The sequence below is a fragment of the Cydia splendana genome, chromosome 16, assembly GCF_910591565.1.
Source record: "Cydia splendana chromosome 16, ilCydSple1.2, whole genome shotgun sequence".
Lineage (NCBI taxonomy): Eukaryota > Metazoa > Arthropoda > Insecta > Lepidoptera > Tortricidae > Cydia > Cydia splendana.
The window spans coordinates 19,432,427-19,451,633 of NC_085975.1; the positions used below are offsets into that span (position 1 = coordinate 19,432,427).

The following is a 19,207-nucleotide window of genomic DNA, read 5'->3' on the forward strand; positions in this document are numbered from 1 at the left end:
TTGCAGGCTGAGGATTCGTTTTAAACGGACGACCTTGGGAGTCCGTTTAATTGAATCCGAAGCCAGCAAGTAGCCTTCCAGCCGAGTCATATATAGTGCTTTTCTCAAAAATGGTGCAAGAAATATAAATATAATAGGAATATTTTACAAAAGCAACGTTCTTACGTATATATTTTCACAGAAAAAAGTAGAAACAATTGAAAAAATTAGCTTTGCCGCCTTTTTATTTTTTTAATAAAAAAATAGAAGTGTATTTTTCTGCCGAAAATACGTCAACCTATTTGAGACAGCTAAATAGTCGCGGTACTAATCATCTGTTTGGCTGTTTAATGGGCCTGTGCCTTCATTTGATATGGCCATTTCAACTTTTTAAAAGTTTGGAACTCGACAAATAATGGAATTTGTATGCAACATTGCAGTCCCAAAATCGAGACTGCAATGTTTTTAACTTTTTAATTTTTGACTGACCATAAACTACGCGTTTCGCGACCTATTTTTTAAACGGCAAAGTCGACTTTGCCGTCCATTTTTGAGAAAATTTATTTATTCCAACTGTCTGCGCCGCTGCTTACAACGTCATCAGACGAGCGCGGGGGTGAGGAACCCCCGCCACCAGCCGCCGGCGCGCCCGCTACTCTTCCTTTTTTGTCTCAGGTCGCCGGAACGAGCACACGCGGCCGTGATCCATATTTTCGGGTTATTCCCATTAGTTACCACCAAGTTCTTACCAGTGGTATTACTGGGATTTTTTTACCACTGGTAAATACTGGGAAAAATAATTCCCAGTAGTTACCACAGGTAAAAGGTGGGAATTTTTTTTCCCAATAGTTACCACCAAAATTTGGTTAAATTTCAATACTAATAAATACGGAATAAATAGTATAGTATAGAGTGCTTTAATAAATAATTATAAGTCAGTTAGTGTTTCAGTAAACTGCTTTAAAAGTGATTAAAAATATTAAAACAGTTTAACCGGTACAAGTGCAAAAACTAAAAGGTGAATGTAAGGATTAATTTAACCATCCATTTAAATAATTTTTCAAGTGATTTTATTAGGTAATTAAACAGTTTATGCTTTAGTAGGTATTTTTGATCATTTTCAAGGCCTTTTACTGAAATTCAATTTATACTAATTTATTAAAGCATAAATTTATTAATAAAATATGGCTGAGTCATTATGGCTCGCCTGATGTTGATATTTTTATGGGAGAGTCAATTTTTTTTTTACGCTTTTCAGTATTGGTTCCATAGTAAAAGTTGTTCAGTATGACCTACATATTTACCCCATAAGTTATTGCAGGTGACTATAAAAAAACAACCCGTATTTATACTGTACTTCTTTCTTTCCCATCACGGAACAATGGTGTTCCGGACCTTTGGGAGGCGTGCGCGGAGCCGAAGCCAACGCGTAGAGGCCCTTTTGACACTTTAATGAAATGTAAGGGGTACACCGAGCGGAGGCTGCCCTTGCCCGTGTCATGGGACGCACGCAGAGGCAGCACCCGCCAGGGCGTAAGGACTATTGAGAGTTGATGGAATCTAAAATGAAGTAGGTTATTGGGTGAAAGCGATGGACTAAGAACTGAGCTATGGGGTAAAAAACCGGACGCCTGCCTAATAAAACGGTATGCAATTTTATTTCCGGCAGACGGTGACTCGCCCTCACAAGATGGGCCCCCACAAAAAGCGACATCTAGGATGGCTCAAGGGCAACACCGGTGTGAGCGGCTCAGGGGTGTCGAGAGGTGTGCGCCGCTTTCTACCCAGTGGCTGTTAACAGCCACTGTGCCAACTCGCGTCTTATGCATATTTCACTTCCACCCCTGGAGCTTATAGCTCTAACGACTCCACTCTGGCCGGCCGGCTAAGGCAAGCCAGAGGCAGAGAATCCTGTCCCACCCACCCTCCTTGCGGGTAACAGAACTCTCCAGGAGTACTCGGGTACGTGAGGTCGCTAATCCCCAACAGCTCGCCACAGGCTGCCCGGCGTTGACTGATTGCACTGGTAAAACCAGCGGGCGATGGGGTCGTCACATCCCTACGCCTATACTGTACTTATTATTATTATTTCACTCTAACAAAATTTTGGTGGTAACTACTGGGAACAAAAAAATCCCACCTTTTACCAGCTGGTAACCACTGGTAAGAACTTTGTGGTAACTACTCTTATATTAAATCATCGTTCTTCATTTATTAACCTTATGTGCGCTCGCACACCAACTTAGTTTTATTAATTCGTGTTACCGTTTTCCGATATTAAAAACCCACGAATGGCTTATCTTATCGTATGAAACAGTAATTAATTATTAAGAGCAACAAATGTTAACTTTTAAATAAACTAAGTATGGTCTATTATCGATAAAAAAAACTTGTTTCTTATATTAACAAAAAACCATGGCGGAATAAGGAGGTGCAAATACTGCGATTGGCTCATTTTAATACTCTTATGGATGCCGAAAATGATTTCATCTAAGATGGCGGCCATGCGCTCTTTTTTGAAAGTCATGGTATTCGTTTTCAAGGTTTTCGTGGGTGCAGATTTCTAAAATGTTGAATTCCAAGGTAGCGGATGATAAGGACCGGATAACGGATAGTGTGAAGTAGGTACATACCTAAATATTTCTGATTGATAATGTGTGCAGGTGAAGGGAGTGCTGATGGAGTCCAAGCTGCCTTTGGATACTCTCGGCAAGATCTGGGATCTGGCGGATCAGGACCGCGACGGCATGTTGGACCGCCACGAGTTTTTGGTGGTGAGTTGCGAGCAGAGATTTTTTGTAATGCTTTATTTATTCAAACTTTTTTGCACAAAATATAACTTATGTACAATATAAAACGCTGACTTACTGCTGTTTTTCTAAATAAAGAATTTATAAAGTGTATTCCGTCGCCGGTTCTCTACGATGCTTCTAAGATGCTTTATGGTTGACGCTATTTTTTTGTTTCGATACCCACGACGGTGTCAGTGTACTTTCAACTGGTTATACCTACTTAGATACGAAGATCATCTCGTGTCGGAAAGGTTATAAATATGTAGGTACACATTTTCTACCTCACTTTAAAGTGAATATTGTATATATATTTTACACCGAGTTGACCATGGTCTTGGTCCCCTCAGGCGATGCACCTGGTGTACAAGGCGCTGGAGAAGCACGCGGTGCCGACGACGCTGCCGCCCGAGCTGCGCGCGCGGCCGGCGCGGCCCCCCTCCCGCCCGCCGTCGCGCCCCCCCTCCCGCCCGCCCTCCCCCGGCCGCCCCGCGCTGCCCCCCGCCGGCCCGCCCCGCCCGCCCCCCGCACAGACCAACGCGAGCTTGCTCGAGGGCCTTCTGGACCTGTCTAGCGTGAGTATTCACTACACTGCTAGGATAGTTTCTAAGCCGCCCGCCGTGACGCGCCGTTTTCTCAGTATAAATATGACCATTGTATTATATTTTTATTTTCATTTTTGTCGACCCAGAATAAAGAAGCTTACGTAAGCACTTACGAACATGAAAACATAATACTCGTTTTCTATAGGCAGTAGTGTAAATAATGCTAGGTATATATTTCTAAATAAATGTTATTAACCGTTTGGATCCAGTGAAAGACATAATTTGACGTAAAGTTTTGTCCGGCAGCCGCCATCGTCGCAGCCGCCGCTGATTGCGCCCCTGTCCGCGGCCGGGCCGCCCCTGGCCCCGCTCGGGTCGGCCCCGCTCGTGTCCCCGGCCCCGTCGGGCTGGGTGGTGTCGGCGGCGGAGAAGGCCGCCTCGGACGCTCAGTTCGCGGTGGCCGACGCGGACCGCGACGGCCTCGTGTCGGGGCTCGAGATCAAACACGTGTTCCTCGAGTCCGGGCTGCCCCAGCAGACCCTCGCGCACATATGGTGGGTGCTATATATACACGCTCACACTTGCTGCCCCCGCTTACACTTACTAGCAAAAATATATCTAATCAAATCACTCATAAAAACCGGGCAAGTGCGAGTCGGACTCGCCCACCGAGGGTTCCGTACTTTTTAGTATTTGTTGTTATAGCGGCAACAGAAATACATCATCTGTGAAAATTTCAACTATCTGACTATCACGGTTCATGAGATACAGCCTGGTGACAGTGACAGACAGACGGACGGACGGACAGCGGAGTCTTAGTAATAGCGTTTTACCCTTTGGGTACGGTACGGAACCCTAAAAAGGACTGGCTGGCTTAATCGACTCCCAATTAGTCAGGAAGACCGTGTCAAAAGCGACTACATTTTGTATTCCTAATTATTTCCTATACAATATACATTGAAGATCTTTAAGTATTTATGAGCTTTTGGGAGACAATTTATTTAGTATGATTTTAAGTTTAAATCGACACTATTGTTTGTAAATACAGTGTCCGATACTTTCTGATCGTTCGCAGGGCGCTCTGCGACATAGAGGGCGTGGGCAAGCTGAACCGCGGGCAGTTCGCGCTCGCCATGTGGCTCGTGAAGAGGGCGCTGCGGGGAGAGGCCCCGCCCCAGCACCTGGCCCCCAACATGAGGCCCCCGCCCGAGGCCGCCGTGCCACAGGTACTACACTCACTGTTCACATGTGGCTCGTGAAGAGGGCGCTGCGGGGAGAGGCCCCGCCCCAGCACCTGGCCCCCAACATGAGGCCCTCGCCCGAGGTCGCCGTGCCACAGGTACTACACTCACTGTTCACATGTGGCTCGTGAAGAGGGCGCTGCGGGGAGAGGCCCCGCCCCAGCACCTGGCCCCCAACATGAGGCCCTCGCCCGAGGCCGCCGTGCCACAGGTACTACACTCACTGTTCACATGTGGCTCGTGAAGAGGGCGCTGCGGGGAGAGGCCCCGCCCCAGCACCTGGCCCCCAACATGAGGCCCTCGCCCGAGGCCGCCGTGCCACAGGTACTACACTCACTGTTCACATGTGGCTCGTGAAGAGGGCGCTGCGGGGAGAGGCCCCGCCCCAGCACCTGGCCCCCAACATGAGGCCCTCGCCCGAGGCCGCCGTGCCACAGGTACTACACTCACTGTTCACATGTGGCTCGTGAAGAGGGCGCTGCGGGGAGAGGCCCCGCCCCAGCACCTGGATATCAATGATCATCTGGTTGGACTGCGACCTGCGACCACTGGTGTTCAAGATTATCGACGTCTTTCTCGACAATATGTTCGAAAAACTGCGGAGCTTTTCGTTAACTGGTGGTTGATAAAAACCGGTGTTATGGCGAAACTGGCGAGAGATTCTAGTTAAAACCAATCCTATAATAAAGCGGCACAGGTATTCCGGATTCATTAATTTGTCGCAGTGTATTGTTTTTATTGCTCTGCTCGTCGATTACCGAGATAGCGTCGCTCGTAAAAGCGATTTAGTCCGTGAAAACGGCCGTCATTTGATTAATACGTTCATTTGTATTACAAGTTTTGGTGTACGAGCTGCGTAAATATGCAGGTCGATATTAAGAATAATATGGAAATGCTAATTTTTAGAATTGTATATTGCTTATCTTTGCAAAAAAAGTTTGATACATGGACTTGAAGTCTTCTTGCGGCATATACATATTTTGAGGTTCTGATATTTTCAACTTCATGCTTTCATTTTTATTGTCTCCATTAACCCATGGAGTCCCAGGGTTCTAAATTTGCCAGTCGAAAAACGACCATGAGAGTTAACATTTAGAATTGAGCATGGGTTGTTATTTCGAACCGAACATGTGACGTCGCGTCCGGAGGACTCAAGGGGTCTGTGATGGCTTACTTTTTTTGTATTGTATTGTCTGCTTCAGCCGGTGGAGGCGCCGACGCTGGGCCCGCAGCCCACGCCGGAGATGGAGGCCATCGCCCGCGAGGTGGACGCGCTGGCGCGCGAGCGGCTCGCGCTGGAGGCCGAGATCGCCACGAGGACCCGCGAGCTGGCCGCCAGCACGCAGGAGGCCACCGGCCTGCAGGTAACTCAGTCTCAGTGTGTTAGCTCACCTGCGTGCCCGATGAAGATGCGAACGCGAAGCAGTGCGGCGCGGATGAAACAAACAGTTGATATCTATGGACGGAGTATTGAAGTTAATTTTATTTATTTATTTATTTAAGAAACAAACAGTCTTTTATAGTTATATATAACACTGGAACTTTTCTTAAAACTAGACTTACAGTTTCCTTAATGAAAATATTTTAACATCATGTTAACATGATGTTAATTGACGATGGGCAGTGTTGTCGCATTAGCGTATACCCGCACCCCGCACCCCGCACCCCGCACCCCGCACCGCACCGCGTCGCGTTGAATTCGCGTGTCACCGCGCTGCTTAAGGGCATTCTCATTTAAAATTTAAAGCACGTTATAACTTATGCTGAGTCACGTGTAGCTGTCAGTTTTGTAACTGGGGTCTTACATCGACCGTCAATTTTGTGACGACTGCTAACCAACCGTTAATGGTACAGTCACCTGCAATAATATGTGACACGCTCTTATCGCCCTACAAATTAGATCGTGTCAGATATTTTTGCGGCCTACACAGTTTAGCGAAAACGCCTTTCAAGGTTGCGGCAAGATCGCTCATCTAGGACGACGCGAGGCCCAAGAGGCAGGAACATCGAGGCCGTGAGACCGACGCAAGCCTGACACACTACTACTAGACTACTACAAACCGTTCTAAAATATATCTAAGAGCATTCTAAAAATCTTGTTAAACATTTTCTTTGCTTGATTTCAGAGTGAATTGGACACGTTGACGGCAACGCTGAAACAGTTAGAAAACCAAAAAGGAGAGGCACAAAAGAGGTTAAACGATCTCAAAGCACAGGTTAGTTATATTGTGATTGTCTTCCAATAAATATTACTGGACGTTACAAAAAGAAAAAACAGCAACCGTGTTCCTTGGTATACAAGGCACTCGACCAAGTTAATAATAAGATTTTTTTAATAAACTACGGTACCTATCAGGTTTAATGCAAAATTTTGTTTTATATGGGTGCTTGCCTGAAATAAAATCAATTTATTTTATTATTTATTTTTATTTAAAATATTAACCAGAGAACATCAAATGATGCCGAAATAACGCCAACCTAAAACACCTAAGGGGCTGTCCATAAATTACGTCATCGATGTTTGACGATTTTTGACCCCCCCCCCCTATAATCATCCAAAAATCATGCTTCAAATGACCCCATTTCCTCCTACTTTATGCTACCGTCATCCGATGTCCAGACCCCCCCCCCCCCTAATTTGAAATGACGTAATTTATGAATAGCCCCTAATATGTACAACTTATGTTTTTATTTTCAAGCATAATGTTGATGGTGTACCGCAAGGACGTATTTTTTTTTTATTTAGGTACATCAACGATATGAACAGTATTCTAATCGAAAAAAGTGAGATTTGCAGCCGGTTATATTAATAATTAAATTGTAGTGTATTTGTTTTTAGAAAATATTTTTTTTGGTTCGGATTGCTGGAAATTGATTGTTATTTCTTTATAAGAAGTTTTTGACTCGTATTGTGCTTTTTGTGTCGTTAGGTGGAGAAGCTGAGGTCTCAGGTGGCGGCACAAGAAGCCGCAGCCAGCGAGACCTCCGCCGAGGTGGCGGCGCGACGTCAGGCCGCCAACAGTCTGCGCGAGCGAGAGGGCATGCTGCAGGATGAGCTGGAGCGAGCGAGACGGCAGGCCGACGAGCTCACGCACACACACAGCCGCACCGTGCTGCTAGTCAGCCAGGTAGAGAAGCGAAGAGAGCAGGTGGCCATTCTACCAGCGTCCCGACTCTTTCTCAACGAGTATAAGTTCTATTTTCACTGATTTCGTGTACTTAATTGTCATCAACTATAAACCTCTACTCTTTTTGCCAACTATGAAAAAGTGTTGTAAATGCATTAAAGCTGCAGTTAGGACGCCAGCGAACAGAAGGGCAACGAGCGCCGGTTCGAGGCCGTTCCTAGTCGTGAGCGAGTTCAAGCCACTTCAAGGTATGAACGGCCGCTTGAAATGCCGCTCCTCACCTCGCCGGGCGTGGGCGGTGGCATCCACACTACGGTCTTAGCAAATAAGGGCCCAGTCTCACTTACGGATCTGATCAATGCCACTTAGCCACCGCTAACAGCTCACTTAGCTAGCGAAACTCTCCACACAACAACATTTAGCTGAAAATTTAACTTTAACCACTGTCAGAGGGTCGGTGCCACCGACTACAAATTAGAGCGAATGTTATAACCATGTATTTGTGTGTTGCAGGCGAACATAAAGATAACCCACCTGGAGGAGCAGCTGCGCATGATAGAGGAGGCCGCGGAGGCGCTGGCGGCGGGCGGCGCGGCGGCGCAGGCCGCGCTCGCCGTGCGGCCCGCCATCGACCCGGCCAGCCTCGAGCGGCTCGTCGGCGCCGGGGAGGTCATTGTTTACACTACTTAAACATTCTTTGACATATGAACTGTGCAAGTATACAATTAAGGTAAATAAACTCGTGTGTCAGGAGGAGGAGCCGGCTAGCGGCGGGTTCTCGGACATGAACGGCGGCTTCGCGGACCCCTTCAAGGACGACGCCTTCTCCGCGCCGGCCGCCGCCGCCGCCGCCGCCGCGCACTCCCGCGACCCCTTCGCGCCCAACTCCGGCGCCGCCGTCGCGCAGGTCCGTATACAGGGAGCCTCCCGTCTCAGCGTGTCGCGGCTACCGGCGAGACGCGCCGCGCCAGCTCCGGCGCCGCCGCCGCGCAGGTCCGTATACAGGGAGCCTCCCGTCTCAGCGTGTCGCGGCTACCGGCGAGACGCGCCGCGCCAGCTCCGGCGCCGCCGCCGCGCAGGTCCGTATACAGGGAGCCTCCCGTCTCAGCGTGTCGCGGCTACCGGCGAGACGCGCCGCGCCAGCTCCGGCGCCGCCGCCGCGCAGGTCCGTATACAGGGAGCCTCCCGTCTCAGCGTGTCGCGGCTACCGGCGAGACGCGCCGCGCCAGCTCCGGCGCCGCCGCCGCGCAGGTCCGTATACAGGGAGCCTCCCGTCTCAGCGTGTCGCGGCTACCGGCGAGACGCGCCGCGCCAGCTCCGGCGCCGCCGCCGCGCAGGTCCGTATACAGGGAGCCTCCCGTCTCAGCGTGTCGCGGCTACCGGCGAGACGCGCCGCGCCAGCTCCGGCGCCGCCGCCGCGCAGGTCCGTATACAGGGAGCCTCCCGTCTCAGCGTGTCGCGGCTACCGGCGAGACGCGCCGCGCCAGCTCCGGCGCCGCCGCCGCGCAGGTCCGTATACAGGGAGCCTCCCGTCTCAGCGTGTCGCGGCTACCGGCGAGACGCGCCGCGCCAGCTCCGGCGCCGCCGCCGCGCAGGTCCGTATACAGGGAGCCTCCCGTCTCAGCGTGTCGCAGCTACCGGCGAGACGCGCCGCGCCAGCTCCGGCGCCGCCGCCGCGCAGGTCCGTATACAGGGAGCCTCCCGTCTCAGCGTGTCGCGGCTACCGGCGAGACGCGCCGCGCCAGCTCCGGCGCCGCCGCCGCGCAGGTCCGTATACAGGGAGCCTCCCGTCTCAGCGTGTCGCAGCTACCGGCGAGACGCGCCGCGCCAGCTCCGGCGCCGCCGCCGCGCAGGTCCGTATACAGGGAGCCTCCCGTCTCAGCGTGTCGCGGCTACCGGCGAGACGCGCCGCGCCAGCTCCGGCGCCGCCGCCGCGCAGGTCCGTATACAGGGAGCCTCCCGTCTCAGCGTGTCGCAGCTACCGGCGAGACGCGCCGCGCCAGCTCCGGCGCCGCCGCCGCGCAGGTCCGTATACAGGGAGCCTCCCGTCTCAGCGTGTCGCGGCTACCGGCGAGACGCGCCGCGCCAGCTCCGGCGCCGCCGCCGCGCAGGTCCGTATACAGGGAGCCTCCCGTCTCAGCGTGTCGCAGCTACCGGCGAGACGCGCCGCGCCAGCTCCGGCGCCGCCGCCGCGCAGGTCCGTATACAGGGAGCCTCCCGTCTCAGCGTGTCGCGGCTACCGGCGAGACGCGCCGCGCCAGCTCCGGCGCCGCCGCCGCGCAGGTCCGTATACAGGGAGCCTCCCGTCTCAGCGTGTCGCAGCTACCGGCGAGACGCGCCGCGCCAGCTCCGGCGCCGCCGCCGCGCAGGTCCGTATACAGGGAGCCTCCCGTCTCAGCGTGTCGCGGCTACCGGCGAGACGCGCCGCGCCAGCTCCGGCGCCGCCGCCGCGCAGGTCCGTATACAGGGAGCCTCCCGTCTCAGCGTGTCGCGGCTACCGGCGAGACGCGCCGCGCCAGCTCCGGCGCCGCCGCCGCGCAGGTCCGTATACAGGGAGCCTCCCGTCTCAGCGTGTCGCAGCTACCGGCGAGACGCGCCGCGCCAGCTCCGGCGCCGCCGCCGCGCAGGTCCGTATACAGGGAGCCTCCCGTCTCAGCGTGTCGCGGCTACCGGCGAGACGCGCCGCGCCAGCTCCGGCGCCGCCGCCGCGCAGGTCCGTATACAGGGAGCCTCCCGTCTCAGCGTGTCGCAGCTACCGGCGAGACGCGCCGCGCCAGCTCCGGCGCCGCCGCCGCGCAGGTCCGTATACAGGGAGCCTCCCGTCTCAGCGTGTCGCGGCTACCGGCGAGACGCGCCGCGCCAGCTCCGGCGCCGCCGCCGCGCAGGTCCGTATACAGGGAGCCTCCCGTCTCAGCGTGTCGCGGCTACCGGCGAGACGCGCCGCGCCAGCTCCGGCGCCGCCGCCGCGCAGGTCCGTATACAGGGAGCCTCCCGTCTCAGCGTGTCGCGGCTACCGGCGAGACGCGCCGCGCCAGCTCCGGCGCCGCCGCCGCGCAGGTCCGTATACAGGGAGCCTCCCGTCTCAGCGTGTCGCGGCTACCGGCGAGACGCGCCGCGCCAGCTCCGGCGCCGCCGCCGCGCAGGTCCGTATACAGGGAGCCTCCCGTCTCAGCGTGTCGCAGCTACCGGCGAGACGCGCCGCGCCAGCTCCGGCGCCGCCGCCGCGCAGGTCCGTATACAGGGAGCCTCCCGTCTCAGCGTGTCGCGGCTACCGGCGAGACGCGCCGCGCCAGCTCCGGCGCCGCCGCCGCGCAGGTCCGTATACAGGGAGCCTCCCGTCTCAGCGTGTCGCAGCTACCGGCGAGACGCGCCGCGCCAGCTCCGGCGCCGCCGCCGCGCAGGTCCGTATACAGGGAGCCTCCCGTCTCAGCGTGTCGCGGCTACCGGCGAGACGCGCCGCGCCAGCTCCGGCGCCGCCGCCGCGCAGGTCCGTATACAGGGAGCCTCCCGTCTCAGCGTGTCGCAGCTACCGGCGAGACGCGCCGCGCCAGCTCCGGCGCCGCCGCCGCGCAGGTCCGTATACAGGGAGCCTCCCGTCTCAGCGTGTCGCGGCTACCGGCGAGACGCGCCGCGCCAGCTCCGGCGCCGCCGCCGCGCAGGTCCGTATACAGGGAGCCTCCCGTCTCAGCGTGTCGCAGCTACCGGCGAGACGCGCCGCGCCAGCTCCGGCGCCGCCGCCGCGCAGGTCCGTATACAGGGAGCCTCCCGTCTCAGCGTGTCGCGGCTACCGGCGAGACGCGCCGCGCCAGCTCCGGCGCCGCCGCCGCGCAGGTCCGTATACAGGGAGCCTCCCGTCTCAGCGTGTCGCGGCTACCGGCGAGACGCGCCGCGCCAGCTCCGGCGCCGCCGCCGCGCAGGTCCGTATACAGGGAGCCTCCCGTCTCAGCGTGTCGCGGCTACCGGCGAGACGCGCCGCGCCAGCTCCGGCGCCGCCGCCGCGCAGGTCCGTATACAGGGAGCCTCCCGTCTCAGCGTGTCGCAGCTACCGGCGAGACGCGCCGCGCCAGCTCCGGCGCCGCCGCCGCGCAGGTCCGTATACAGGGAGCCGCCCGTCTCAGCGTGTCGCGGCTACCGGCGAGACGCGCCGCGCCAGCTCCGGCGCCGCCGCCGCGCAGGTCCGTATACAGGGAGCCTCCCGTCTCAGCGTGTCGCGGCTACCGGCGAGACGCGCCGCGCCAGCTCCGGCGCCGCCGCCGCGCAGGTCCGTATACAGGGAGCCTCCCGTCTCAGCGTGTCGCAGCTACCGGCGAGACGCGCCGCGCCAGCTCCGGCGCCGCCGCCGCGCAGGTCCGTATACAGGGAGCCTCCCGTCTCAGCGTGTCGCAGCTACCGGCGAGACGCGCCGCGCCAGCTCCGGCGCCGCCGCCGCGCAGGTCCGTATACAGGGAGCCTCCCGTCTCAGCGTGTCGCGGCTACCGGCGAGACGCGCCGCGCCAGCTCCGGCGCCGCCGCCGCGCAGGTCCGTATACAGGGAGCTGCCCGTCTCAGCGTGTCGCAGCTACCGGCGAGACGCGCCGCGCTGAGGTGTGTGAAGCGCTGGCCGCCCTCAAGGAGAAGTCCTCCCGCACCGATGTGGATGAGGAGGGATTCACACTGATGGAAAGGAAACGCGAGGCGCCTCGTGAGACTCTGTGTGGAACTGCGGAGCCGGTTAATTCTGGTTTACAGGTTGCGACACCGAGTAAGGCGCTCTACGTGTCATGTGAAATGGATGTTTCGTCTCGTGTTGTGACGCGAAATATCCGCGTCATTCAATTTGAACGATTGAACGGAGTTGAATGAAATTTGACAAAAGAATCATACAGTTCCAGACTATAGTATATTAGTTCCATAAAGGATACCTTTTATCCCAGAATAGATATATTATCGTAAGGTTTTGGGTGTGCCAGTTTTATTGACGTATCTGCTGGTTGATATTTTTTACACGTTTTTCTCGCTGCCTCGTTCACCATTATGCGTAATAAATGAAAGACTATTAGTAGTTGAATGTATGTATGTTCTCAACACACTTGCTCGTAACGTGGAAGTTAGTGAACCGCTTTTAGGCTCATAATCCTAAATATTAATATATCTTTATGTTATAGCACTTGTTAGGTAATGAATGATAATTCGTCTGACTTAAGATGGTAACTGATTGCTAATAATATGTATGGAAACGGAGCCTTCTTAAATTGGTCGAGTAGAGTTTACAACGGGGACTGGCGGCGCCCCGCCGCCCGCCAGCGGCAAACGAGAGGGGCGGCAGGCAATATGACAGATGCAAGACGTTTACTAACTGTTTTAACAATTACATTTGATAATAGTACATTACTACACAGGCTGGGAAGTAAGGGGTTGCCGGCCGAATGCATATAGACATTGTTTCATGTCCTAATGTGATAGATTATTCAGTGCGTGGGGTTCATAAGGGGAACGAACATTTTATTATTTTTGCGGTGCGACGCACGGTTTAAGAGATACAGTATTATAAAGTTTTATTGACAATTTTTTTTGTTTTATTTTAATATATTAATTAGGGATTTCTTACAGAGGAACGAACATTTTATTATTTTTGCGCTACGACGCATGGTTTAGGAGATAGAGCCCTATACATTTTTTTCTTGCTATTTTTTTATTTTTTACCTTTTCTTGTGTTTTTTTTAAATGTTATTAAGGGGTTTCCTAAAGGGGAACGAAAATTTGATTATTTTTGCGCTACGACGTACGGTTTAGGAGATACAGCATTATAAAGTTTTTTTTGTTATTTTTTTTTCTTATTTGTGTTGTTTTTAAATATTAATTAGGGGAACTTTTTCATACGGAGGAACGAACACTTTATTATTTTTGCGCTACGACGCACGGTTTAGGAGATACAGCCCTATACATATTTTTCTTGTTCTTTTTTTCTTATTTTGTGTCTTTTAAATATCGAAATTTTGATTATTTTTTCGCTACGACGTACGGTTTAGGAGATACAGCATTATAAAGAATTTTTGTATTTTTTTTTCTTTTTTGTGTTTTTTTTTAATATTAATTAGGGGTTTCCTACAGAGGAACGAACATTTTATTCTTTTTGCGTTACGACGCACGGTTTAGGAGATACAACCCTATAAACATTTTTCTTTTCTTTTTTTTTTCGTGTTTTTAAATATTACTTGGGGGTTTTGAAAGGGGAACGAAAATTTGATTATTTTGCGCTACGACGCATGGTTTAGGACATACAGCCCTATAAAGATTTAAAAAAAAGAAATCGTACCATAAACCATAAAGCAAATACTGCCTATAGTTTTTTTTTTAAAGCGGTGCGATAGTGTGTTACCACTTTAATGGCTGAATGCCACGATGGTGTGTCACAAATATCTGTGAAATGGAAATTTAAAAAAAAATATTTCCCGGCCTAGGCCTTCAATTTCGTATGTAATTCATTTACAGTTCTCTGGAGTTGCTCCGCCCTAAACGTGATACTTCGAAGCCTGATATAACGCCCGGAGCGACGACATTTAATTGCATGTTTGAGAAAATATGTTTCTTTTTCTCACAAGTGTATTGAAAAACGTATAAAATGCGTGTGCATTGGTCATTACACACATCGGCCTTCTTATTGCACAGTTAATATCGCCTCGTGTGTAATGACCAACGTAGCGCACTTGTATCACATTGTACTATTGGTGTGCAGGACGGGTTCGGACGGGACCCGTTCGCGTCGTCGGGCGGCGACCCCTTCGCCGGCGACTCCTTCGCCAACACCGACAATAAGCAGCCCGTCGATGTAAGTACTCATGCACTACTCATGGCGTCATGTGTCGCTACTAATCACGTTTTTATTATTGTGACATAGGTACCTACTTGGCTTTCGCCGACTGATCTAAGCCGATCTGAAGTAATGGTCCGTACTGACTTGCGGTTGCGATCGCGGCGGCATACGGTACGAGGCCGGCCGCAATTTTAACAGCTAACTTAATGTACGGCTCTTGGTGGCCGAGCGACCGGCGTTACGTTGACCGTTCAAGGGATTTGAGCACCAAACGTTAGCATTTATTTGCGGCGAGCGGCAAGTAAAGGCCATTCATACATCGCGCTCGACAAAATGTATGAACGGCCTCGTTCTGCCGTTCGCCGCGTCCCATCCGCGGCGACACGGTGCGCCAGGAGTTCGCCGGCCTTCGCCACAGCGTCCACTCGCTTTTCAACTTTTTGGAATCGCAACGCACGGCCGCGATCGCAAGCGGGGCTTACGTGCGTTAACCTAAGCGACATGTTCGATAATGAACGTATGTGTGGTGGCAGGTGTCGTGGGAGGCGGACCCGTTCGCGGTGCTGCACGCGCCGACGCGGGGCTCGCCGACGCCGTCGCTGCCCCCCAAGCGGCACAAGACCCCGCCCCCGCGGCCCGCGCCGCCCCGCCCCAACCCGCCCGGCAAGGTACACACACACACACACACACACACACACACACACACACACACACACACACACACACTACACCACACAACACGAGCCTCCACACTCCGCTCACACCAGTACAGTCAGCATCGAAAGTGACAGATGAGACTACGCGGCATAGCTTCCTACTATTCTACTACTATTCTCTAATTATTTTATTCGGACCGCTGACATTCGCACGAAGTTTAGTATATTGTGCGGAGGTTTGCAGTTTGCACGCGTGTGAGTAGCGATCAGATATTCATTAGCGCATTCGGAGCGCGAGTGGTTTACGAATTAATTTTGTCAGTTGAGCGTAGTTGCTTAAACTACGCGAATTCGTGGTTGGCTTGCTGTGATGTAAGAAACACGAATGTCATAAAATTCGCATAACTATTCGCGAATATAGCTTTACATGAATGTGTAGGAATGCGAAAGGGAACGAGAAGGTGGAAGAACTGTGTGAAAGATACCTAATATGAAAAGAAATGTAAATAAATGATGAAATTATATACGGGCGACAAAGAGGCATGGAAGAAAAAGGCAAGCAGCGCCCTGCCTTAAGTAGATGACAATAAGGATGAGGGCAAGCGAATAATAATTATGAATGTAATGCGGGTTCACGTATTTGTGAGAAGTCAATGTTCTGCACTAAAAAATAAACAACGGGTTGCACTCTGGGAGTGCCGGCAGAAGTGGAAACTCAATGAATGTCTGCAGCACTATGTATAATTGAGGTTAACGCCATCTAGCGTTATTTCGTCGCATTACTTGAAAGTCTTGAAACCCCTAAGCACATCACTGTTAGTACTCGAGTTATATTAGTACCAGTGAGAGGGAAACTCACTAGATGGCATTTAAATCAATAAAGAAAAACTCATTGTAAAAGTTTTTCGATCAGGTTACGTGTCCGTCTTAAGTCTTACGGTCACGTGACACCTGTTACGAGTTTAACATTTTTTCCCCATCACAAAAAGTGCACAGCGCCGCTAAAGAAGTTTTCACTTCAAAACTGGAAATTATTTACCTATTAGATTTCCACAATGCAGGATACAAGCTATATAACACAGCTGTGTTTACCGACTTTATATAGAAAGTAATGGAACACCGCGCTCGCAGTCATTCTGTTGCTGACTGTACAAACACACTGATCACAGATCAGTCCAGATACTCATAGTTATTGACGTTATTGTAGATGTATTAATAGAAATTTAAAATCATTATTTAACTTGTTTTTATAATCTTTCAACAATATACATACATTTATTTTGTGAAACAACATTTTAAGTTTGTTTATAATTAGGTAAATGTATTTTTGATAAGTAAATTACTGTTTTAATTTATTTTATTAGAAAATGTGTTGTGTGTAATGTTCGAAATCGGATAAATTTAATACTACATTTAAATAAATAAATCCAGTTTTTACTTACAAGTGAGTTTTCAATACAAGTCCAGCATTAAGTATTATCACTTTGAATTATCCTATTTCGATAATTGTCTATAATTTGACGCTAATAGTTTGTTTACAGAGTTTATTTTGTTATGTTTCCCCCTCCCCTCCCCCCCTCCCCTCCTAGTCTAGTGTAGAGTTAGCGGCATGCGGACGGCGGTCGACGGCTACTGTTGTTATTATTTATATAATAATTATTGATTGTTTTTCTTACTGTTTGTGCGGCAGAGAAAGTAAAATGTACGTAACTACATATACCTACAAGTACGCGCACTGACACATAAACACAGTGATCATTAGTAAACCTTATTCCATTGCAATATGGTGTACAAATTGTTACTTAAATATGTCTTTAATGTCGTTTTGTTCTCGTGCATATTTTATGTAGTTAAAAAAGCTTAACGTTTGCAAGTTAGGCAATACATATAATTATAAAATACCGCACGGCACGAACATGTTGGTTATCATCGTAATTTAACTAGCGGGCTGGCTGGCTAGCTGGCTGGCTGTGGTGCCTCAATGCTTTTCATGTGTTAGTGCCATTTGATTATGCCACTCTTGAATGTCGATACGCTTGGCTATTTATAAATTTTACTTTCTCTGTTTGGATGCATTTTGGAGCATAATTTGCAAACACGTTGAAGGTGCAAGCTAACAAATATACTAATTTAATTTATTTTTTAGTTAAAACGTCTCCGGTACCGTAAAACAAACCAAACTCTAAATAAATCGACATCTACTTACTCGTTGTTTCTATAACAGTCAAGGCTGTTAATTAGCATTGTAAAGCATTTATTGATGCTTAATATGAACAACATTCCTAATAAAGAATAGATAGGTTGTTGACACATGTTGGATATTATAATTAAATCTAGTTAGATAGATAGAAAATGAGCAATTTATCACAATAACGCGCTTACAACCCTTCTGGTGTTGTGGGTGTCCATGGGCGGCGGTGATCGCTTACCATCAGGTGATCCGCCTGCTCGTTTGCCTCCCATATCATAAAAAAATTGGAAACTTAAAAAAATCTAAAGTCACTGGATTGATTGAGTGATGACAAAATAAGTTTTTGGCAAAAATTTCATTTTTGGTACAAGCTTTTATCGCTGACTGTACTTTTCTTACGACAGACAACTAATACTCATCGAGACAATTCTAAAAACCCCTAAAGCAAATAGGTTGCGTTGTTTCATCACAGAGTTCCTATGGCCACCTCCTGTCTCCATCATCAGATCAGCTCGATGGTACCATAATATTGCAATGTCATCCGATTTATACATGCATGCAAAATTTCAGCTCAATCGGAAACCGGGAAGTGGATCAAATTTAACTTGCAAGATTTGATTACAGACCGACAGACAGACAGACAGATAACGGACAGGTGAAACTAAATAAAAGCTTGTAAAAAGGCAGCTTTGAGACAATTCGCGGATTTCCTTTTTCAACGACATTCGTATCTCATTGTAGGTACTTTAAACATCTGCTTCGGTATTCAGTCGCTTTGATCGTTTGGCTTTGATTATTGTTTGACGTGAAGCACGAATGTGTATGTTCATTATTATCATGTGTCAGTATAATTTTATTATCATTATCACTTTAAACTTTTCTGCCTGCCTTCATTTGTAATATCCGTATATTTATTTGTATGCTCTCTCTGTAATTTAAATGTATTTCACTTCATAAACATTTTATAAGCTTCATCGCAGCAGCGACATTGTCAAATATTGTCGGATCAAAATACTTATAGCTGACTGTACCTCTAATACTAATAGAAAGTTAAATCAATACGCATGTAAATTCATACTAAAGTTACTATAAGTATATTTTACTTGGCCGTTCTGCCATCAACATCATATAGGTGTCATTGCTGTAATCTAGTCGCACGAAATTACTGTATATATATTATGGTATAAACGTAGTTGAATGTATATATTTAATCCTCATCCCATTTTATTTATTTTAATATTTTCTCTAATTTTCATTTATGCGTCTTATATGTAAATATCTGACGAGGTACCGACAACAACACTCTACCATTGTGGACCTTACTCCGACGAGATAAGGTCGACGAATGGTCGCTTGTGTTTGTTTGTATGTACTGCGCACACGCCTTCACTCCTGGGGACTAACCTACTAAGCTTTTAACTTAACTAATAATTTGATTGGTTACCTCGATACTTACCATTATAACCACTTCCACTTAAAGACATTTAGTTGGTTATAACTAGTCGGGTTTTTTAATACTCTCTAGAATTATTGCGATATGTCTTGCTCTAGCATGGTCTCCTGCGTGATTTATTGGCTAAACATCTCCACCTGAGATTTTGGGTGTCTTGCTAAAAATATATGACCACTAAAATCGGTCGAGGCAATGGGAGTGGTTATCATTATATTAACTCGGCGGGTATCGAGAATGCTAATCCCTTTGAACCAGGAGTGCGGCGTGATCATTATAGGTAACACTGTGCACTAACATGCTAACTCGGCTCGTGCTTGTCCCCACTTGCAGCGCTAAGCGGACGCAGCCCGGAGCGGACACGTGCGTACACTTACCCACCCCACCCTTACCCTTCCTTCACCCCCCCCCCCCCCTCCCGACGCCACCACATCA

The 19,207-nt window shown here is 50.1% G+C and overlaps 1 protein-coding gene across 1 annotated transcript in view; it reads left to right on the forward strand.

Annotated features, from left to right (window-relative positions):
• Positions 1-19,207, forward strand: part of LOC134798455 (epidermal growth factor receptor substrate 15-like 1) — a 44,901-nt gene that overhangs the window by 15,531 nt on the left and 10,163 nt on the right. The window contains exons 6-16 of the mRNA XM_063770896.1: positions 2,643-2,753; positions 3,119-3,343; positions 3,635-3,867; positions 4,389-4,539; positions 5,757-5,918; positions 6,681-6,770; positions 7,485-7,682; positions 8,196-8,351; positions 8,434-8,589; positions 14,398-14,490; positions 15,009-15,147. Coding sequence (XP_063626966.1) covers positions 2,643-2,753; positions 3,119-3,343; positions 3,635-3,867; positions 4,389-4,539; positions 5,757-5,918; positions 6,681-6,770; positions 7,485-7,682; positions 8,196-8,351; positions 8,434-8,589; positions 14,398-14,490; positions 15,009-15,147 — 1,714 coding nt within the window. The remainder of the gene's footprint in view (positions 1-2,642; positions 2,754-3,118; positions 3,344-3,634; positions 3,868-4,388; positions 4,540-5,756; positions 5,919-6,680; positions 6,771-7,484; positions 7,683-8,195; positions 8,352-8,433; positions 8,590-14,397; positions 14,491-15,008; positions 15,148-19,207) is intronic.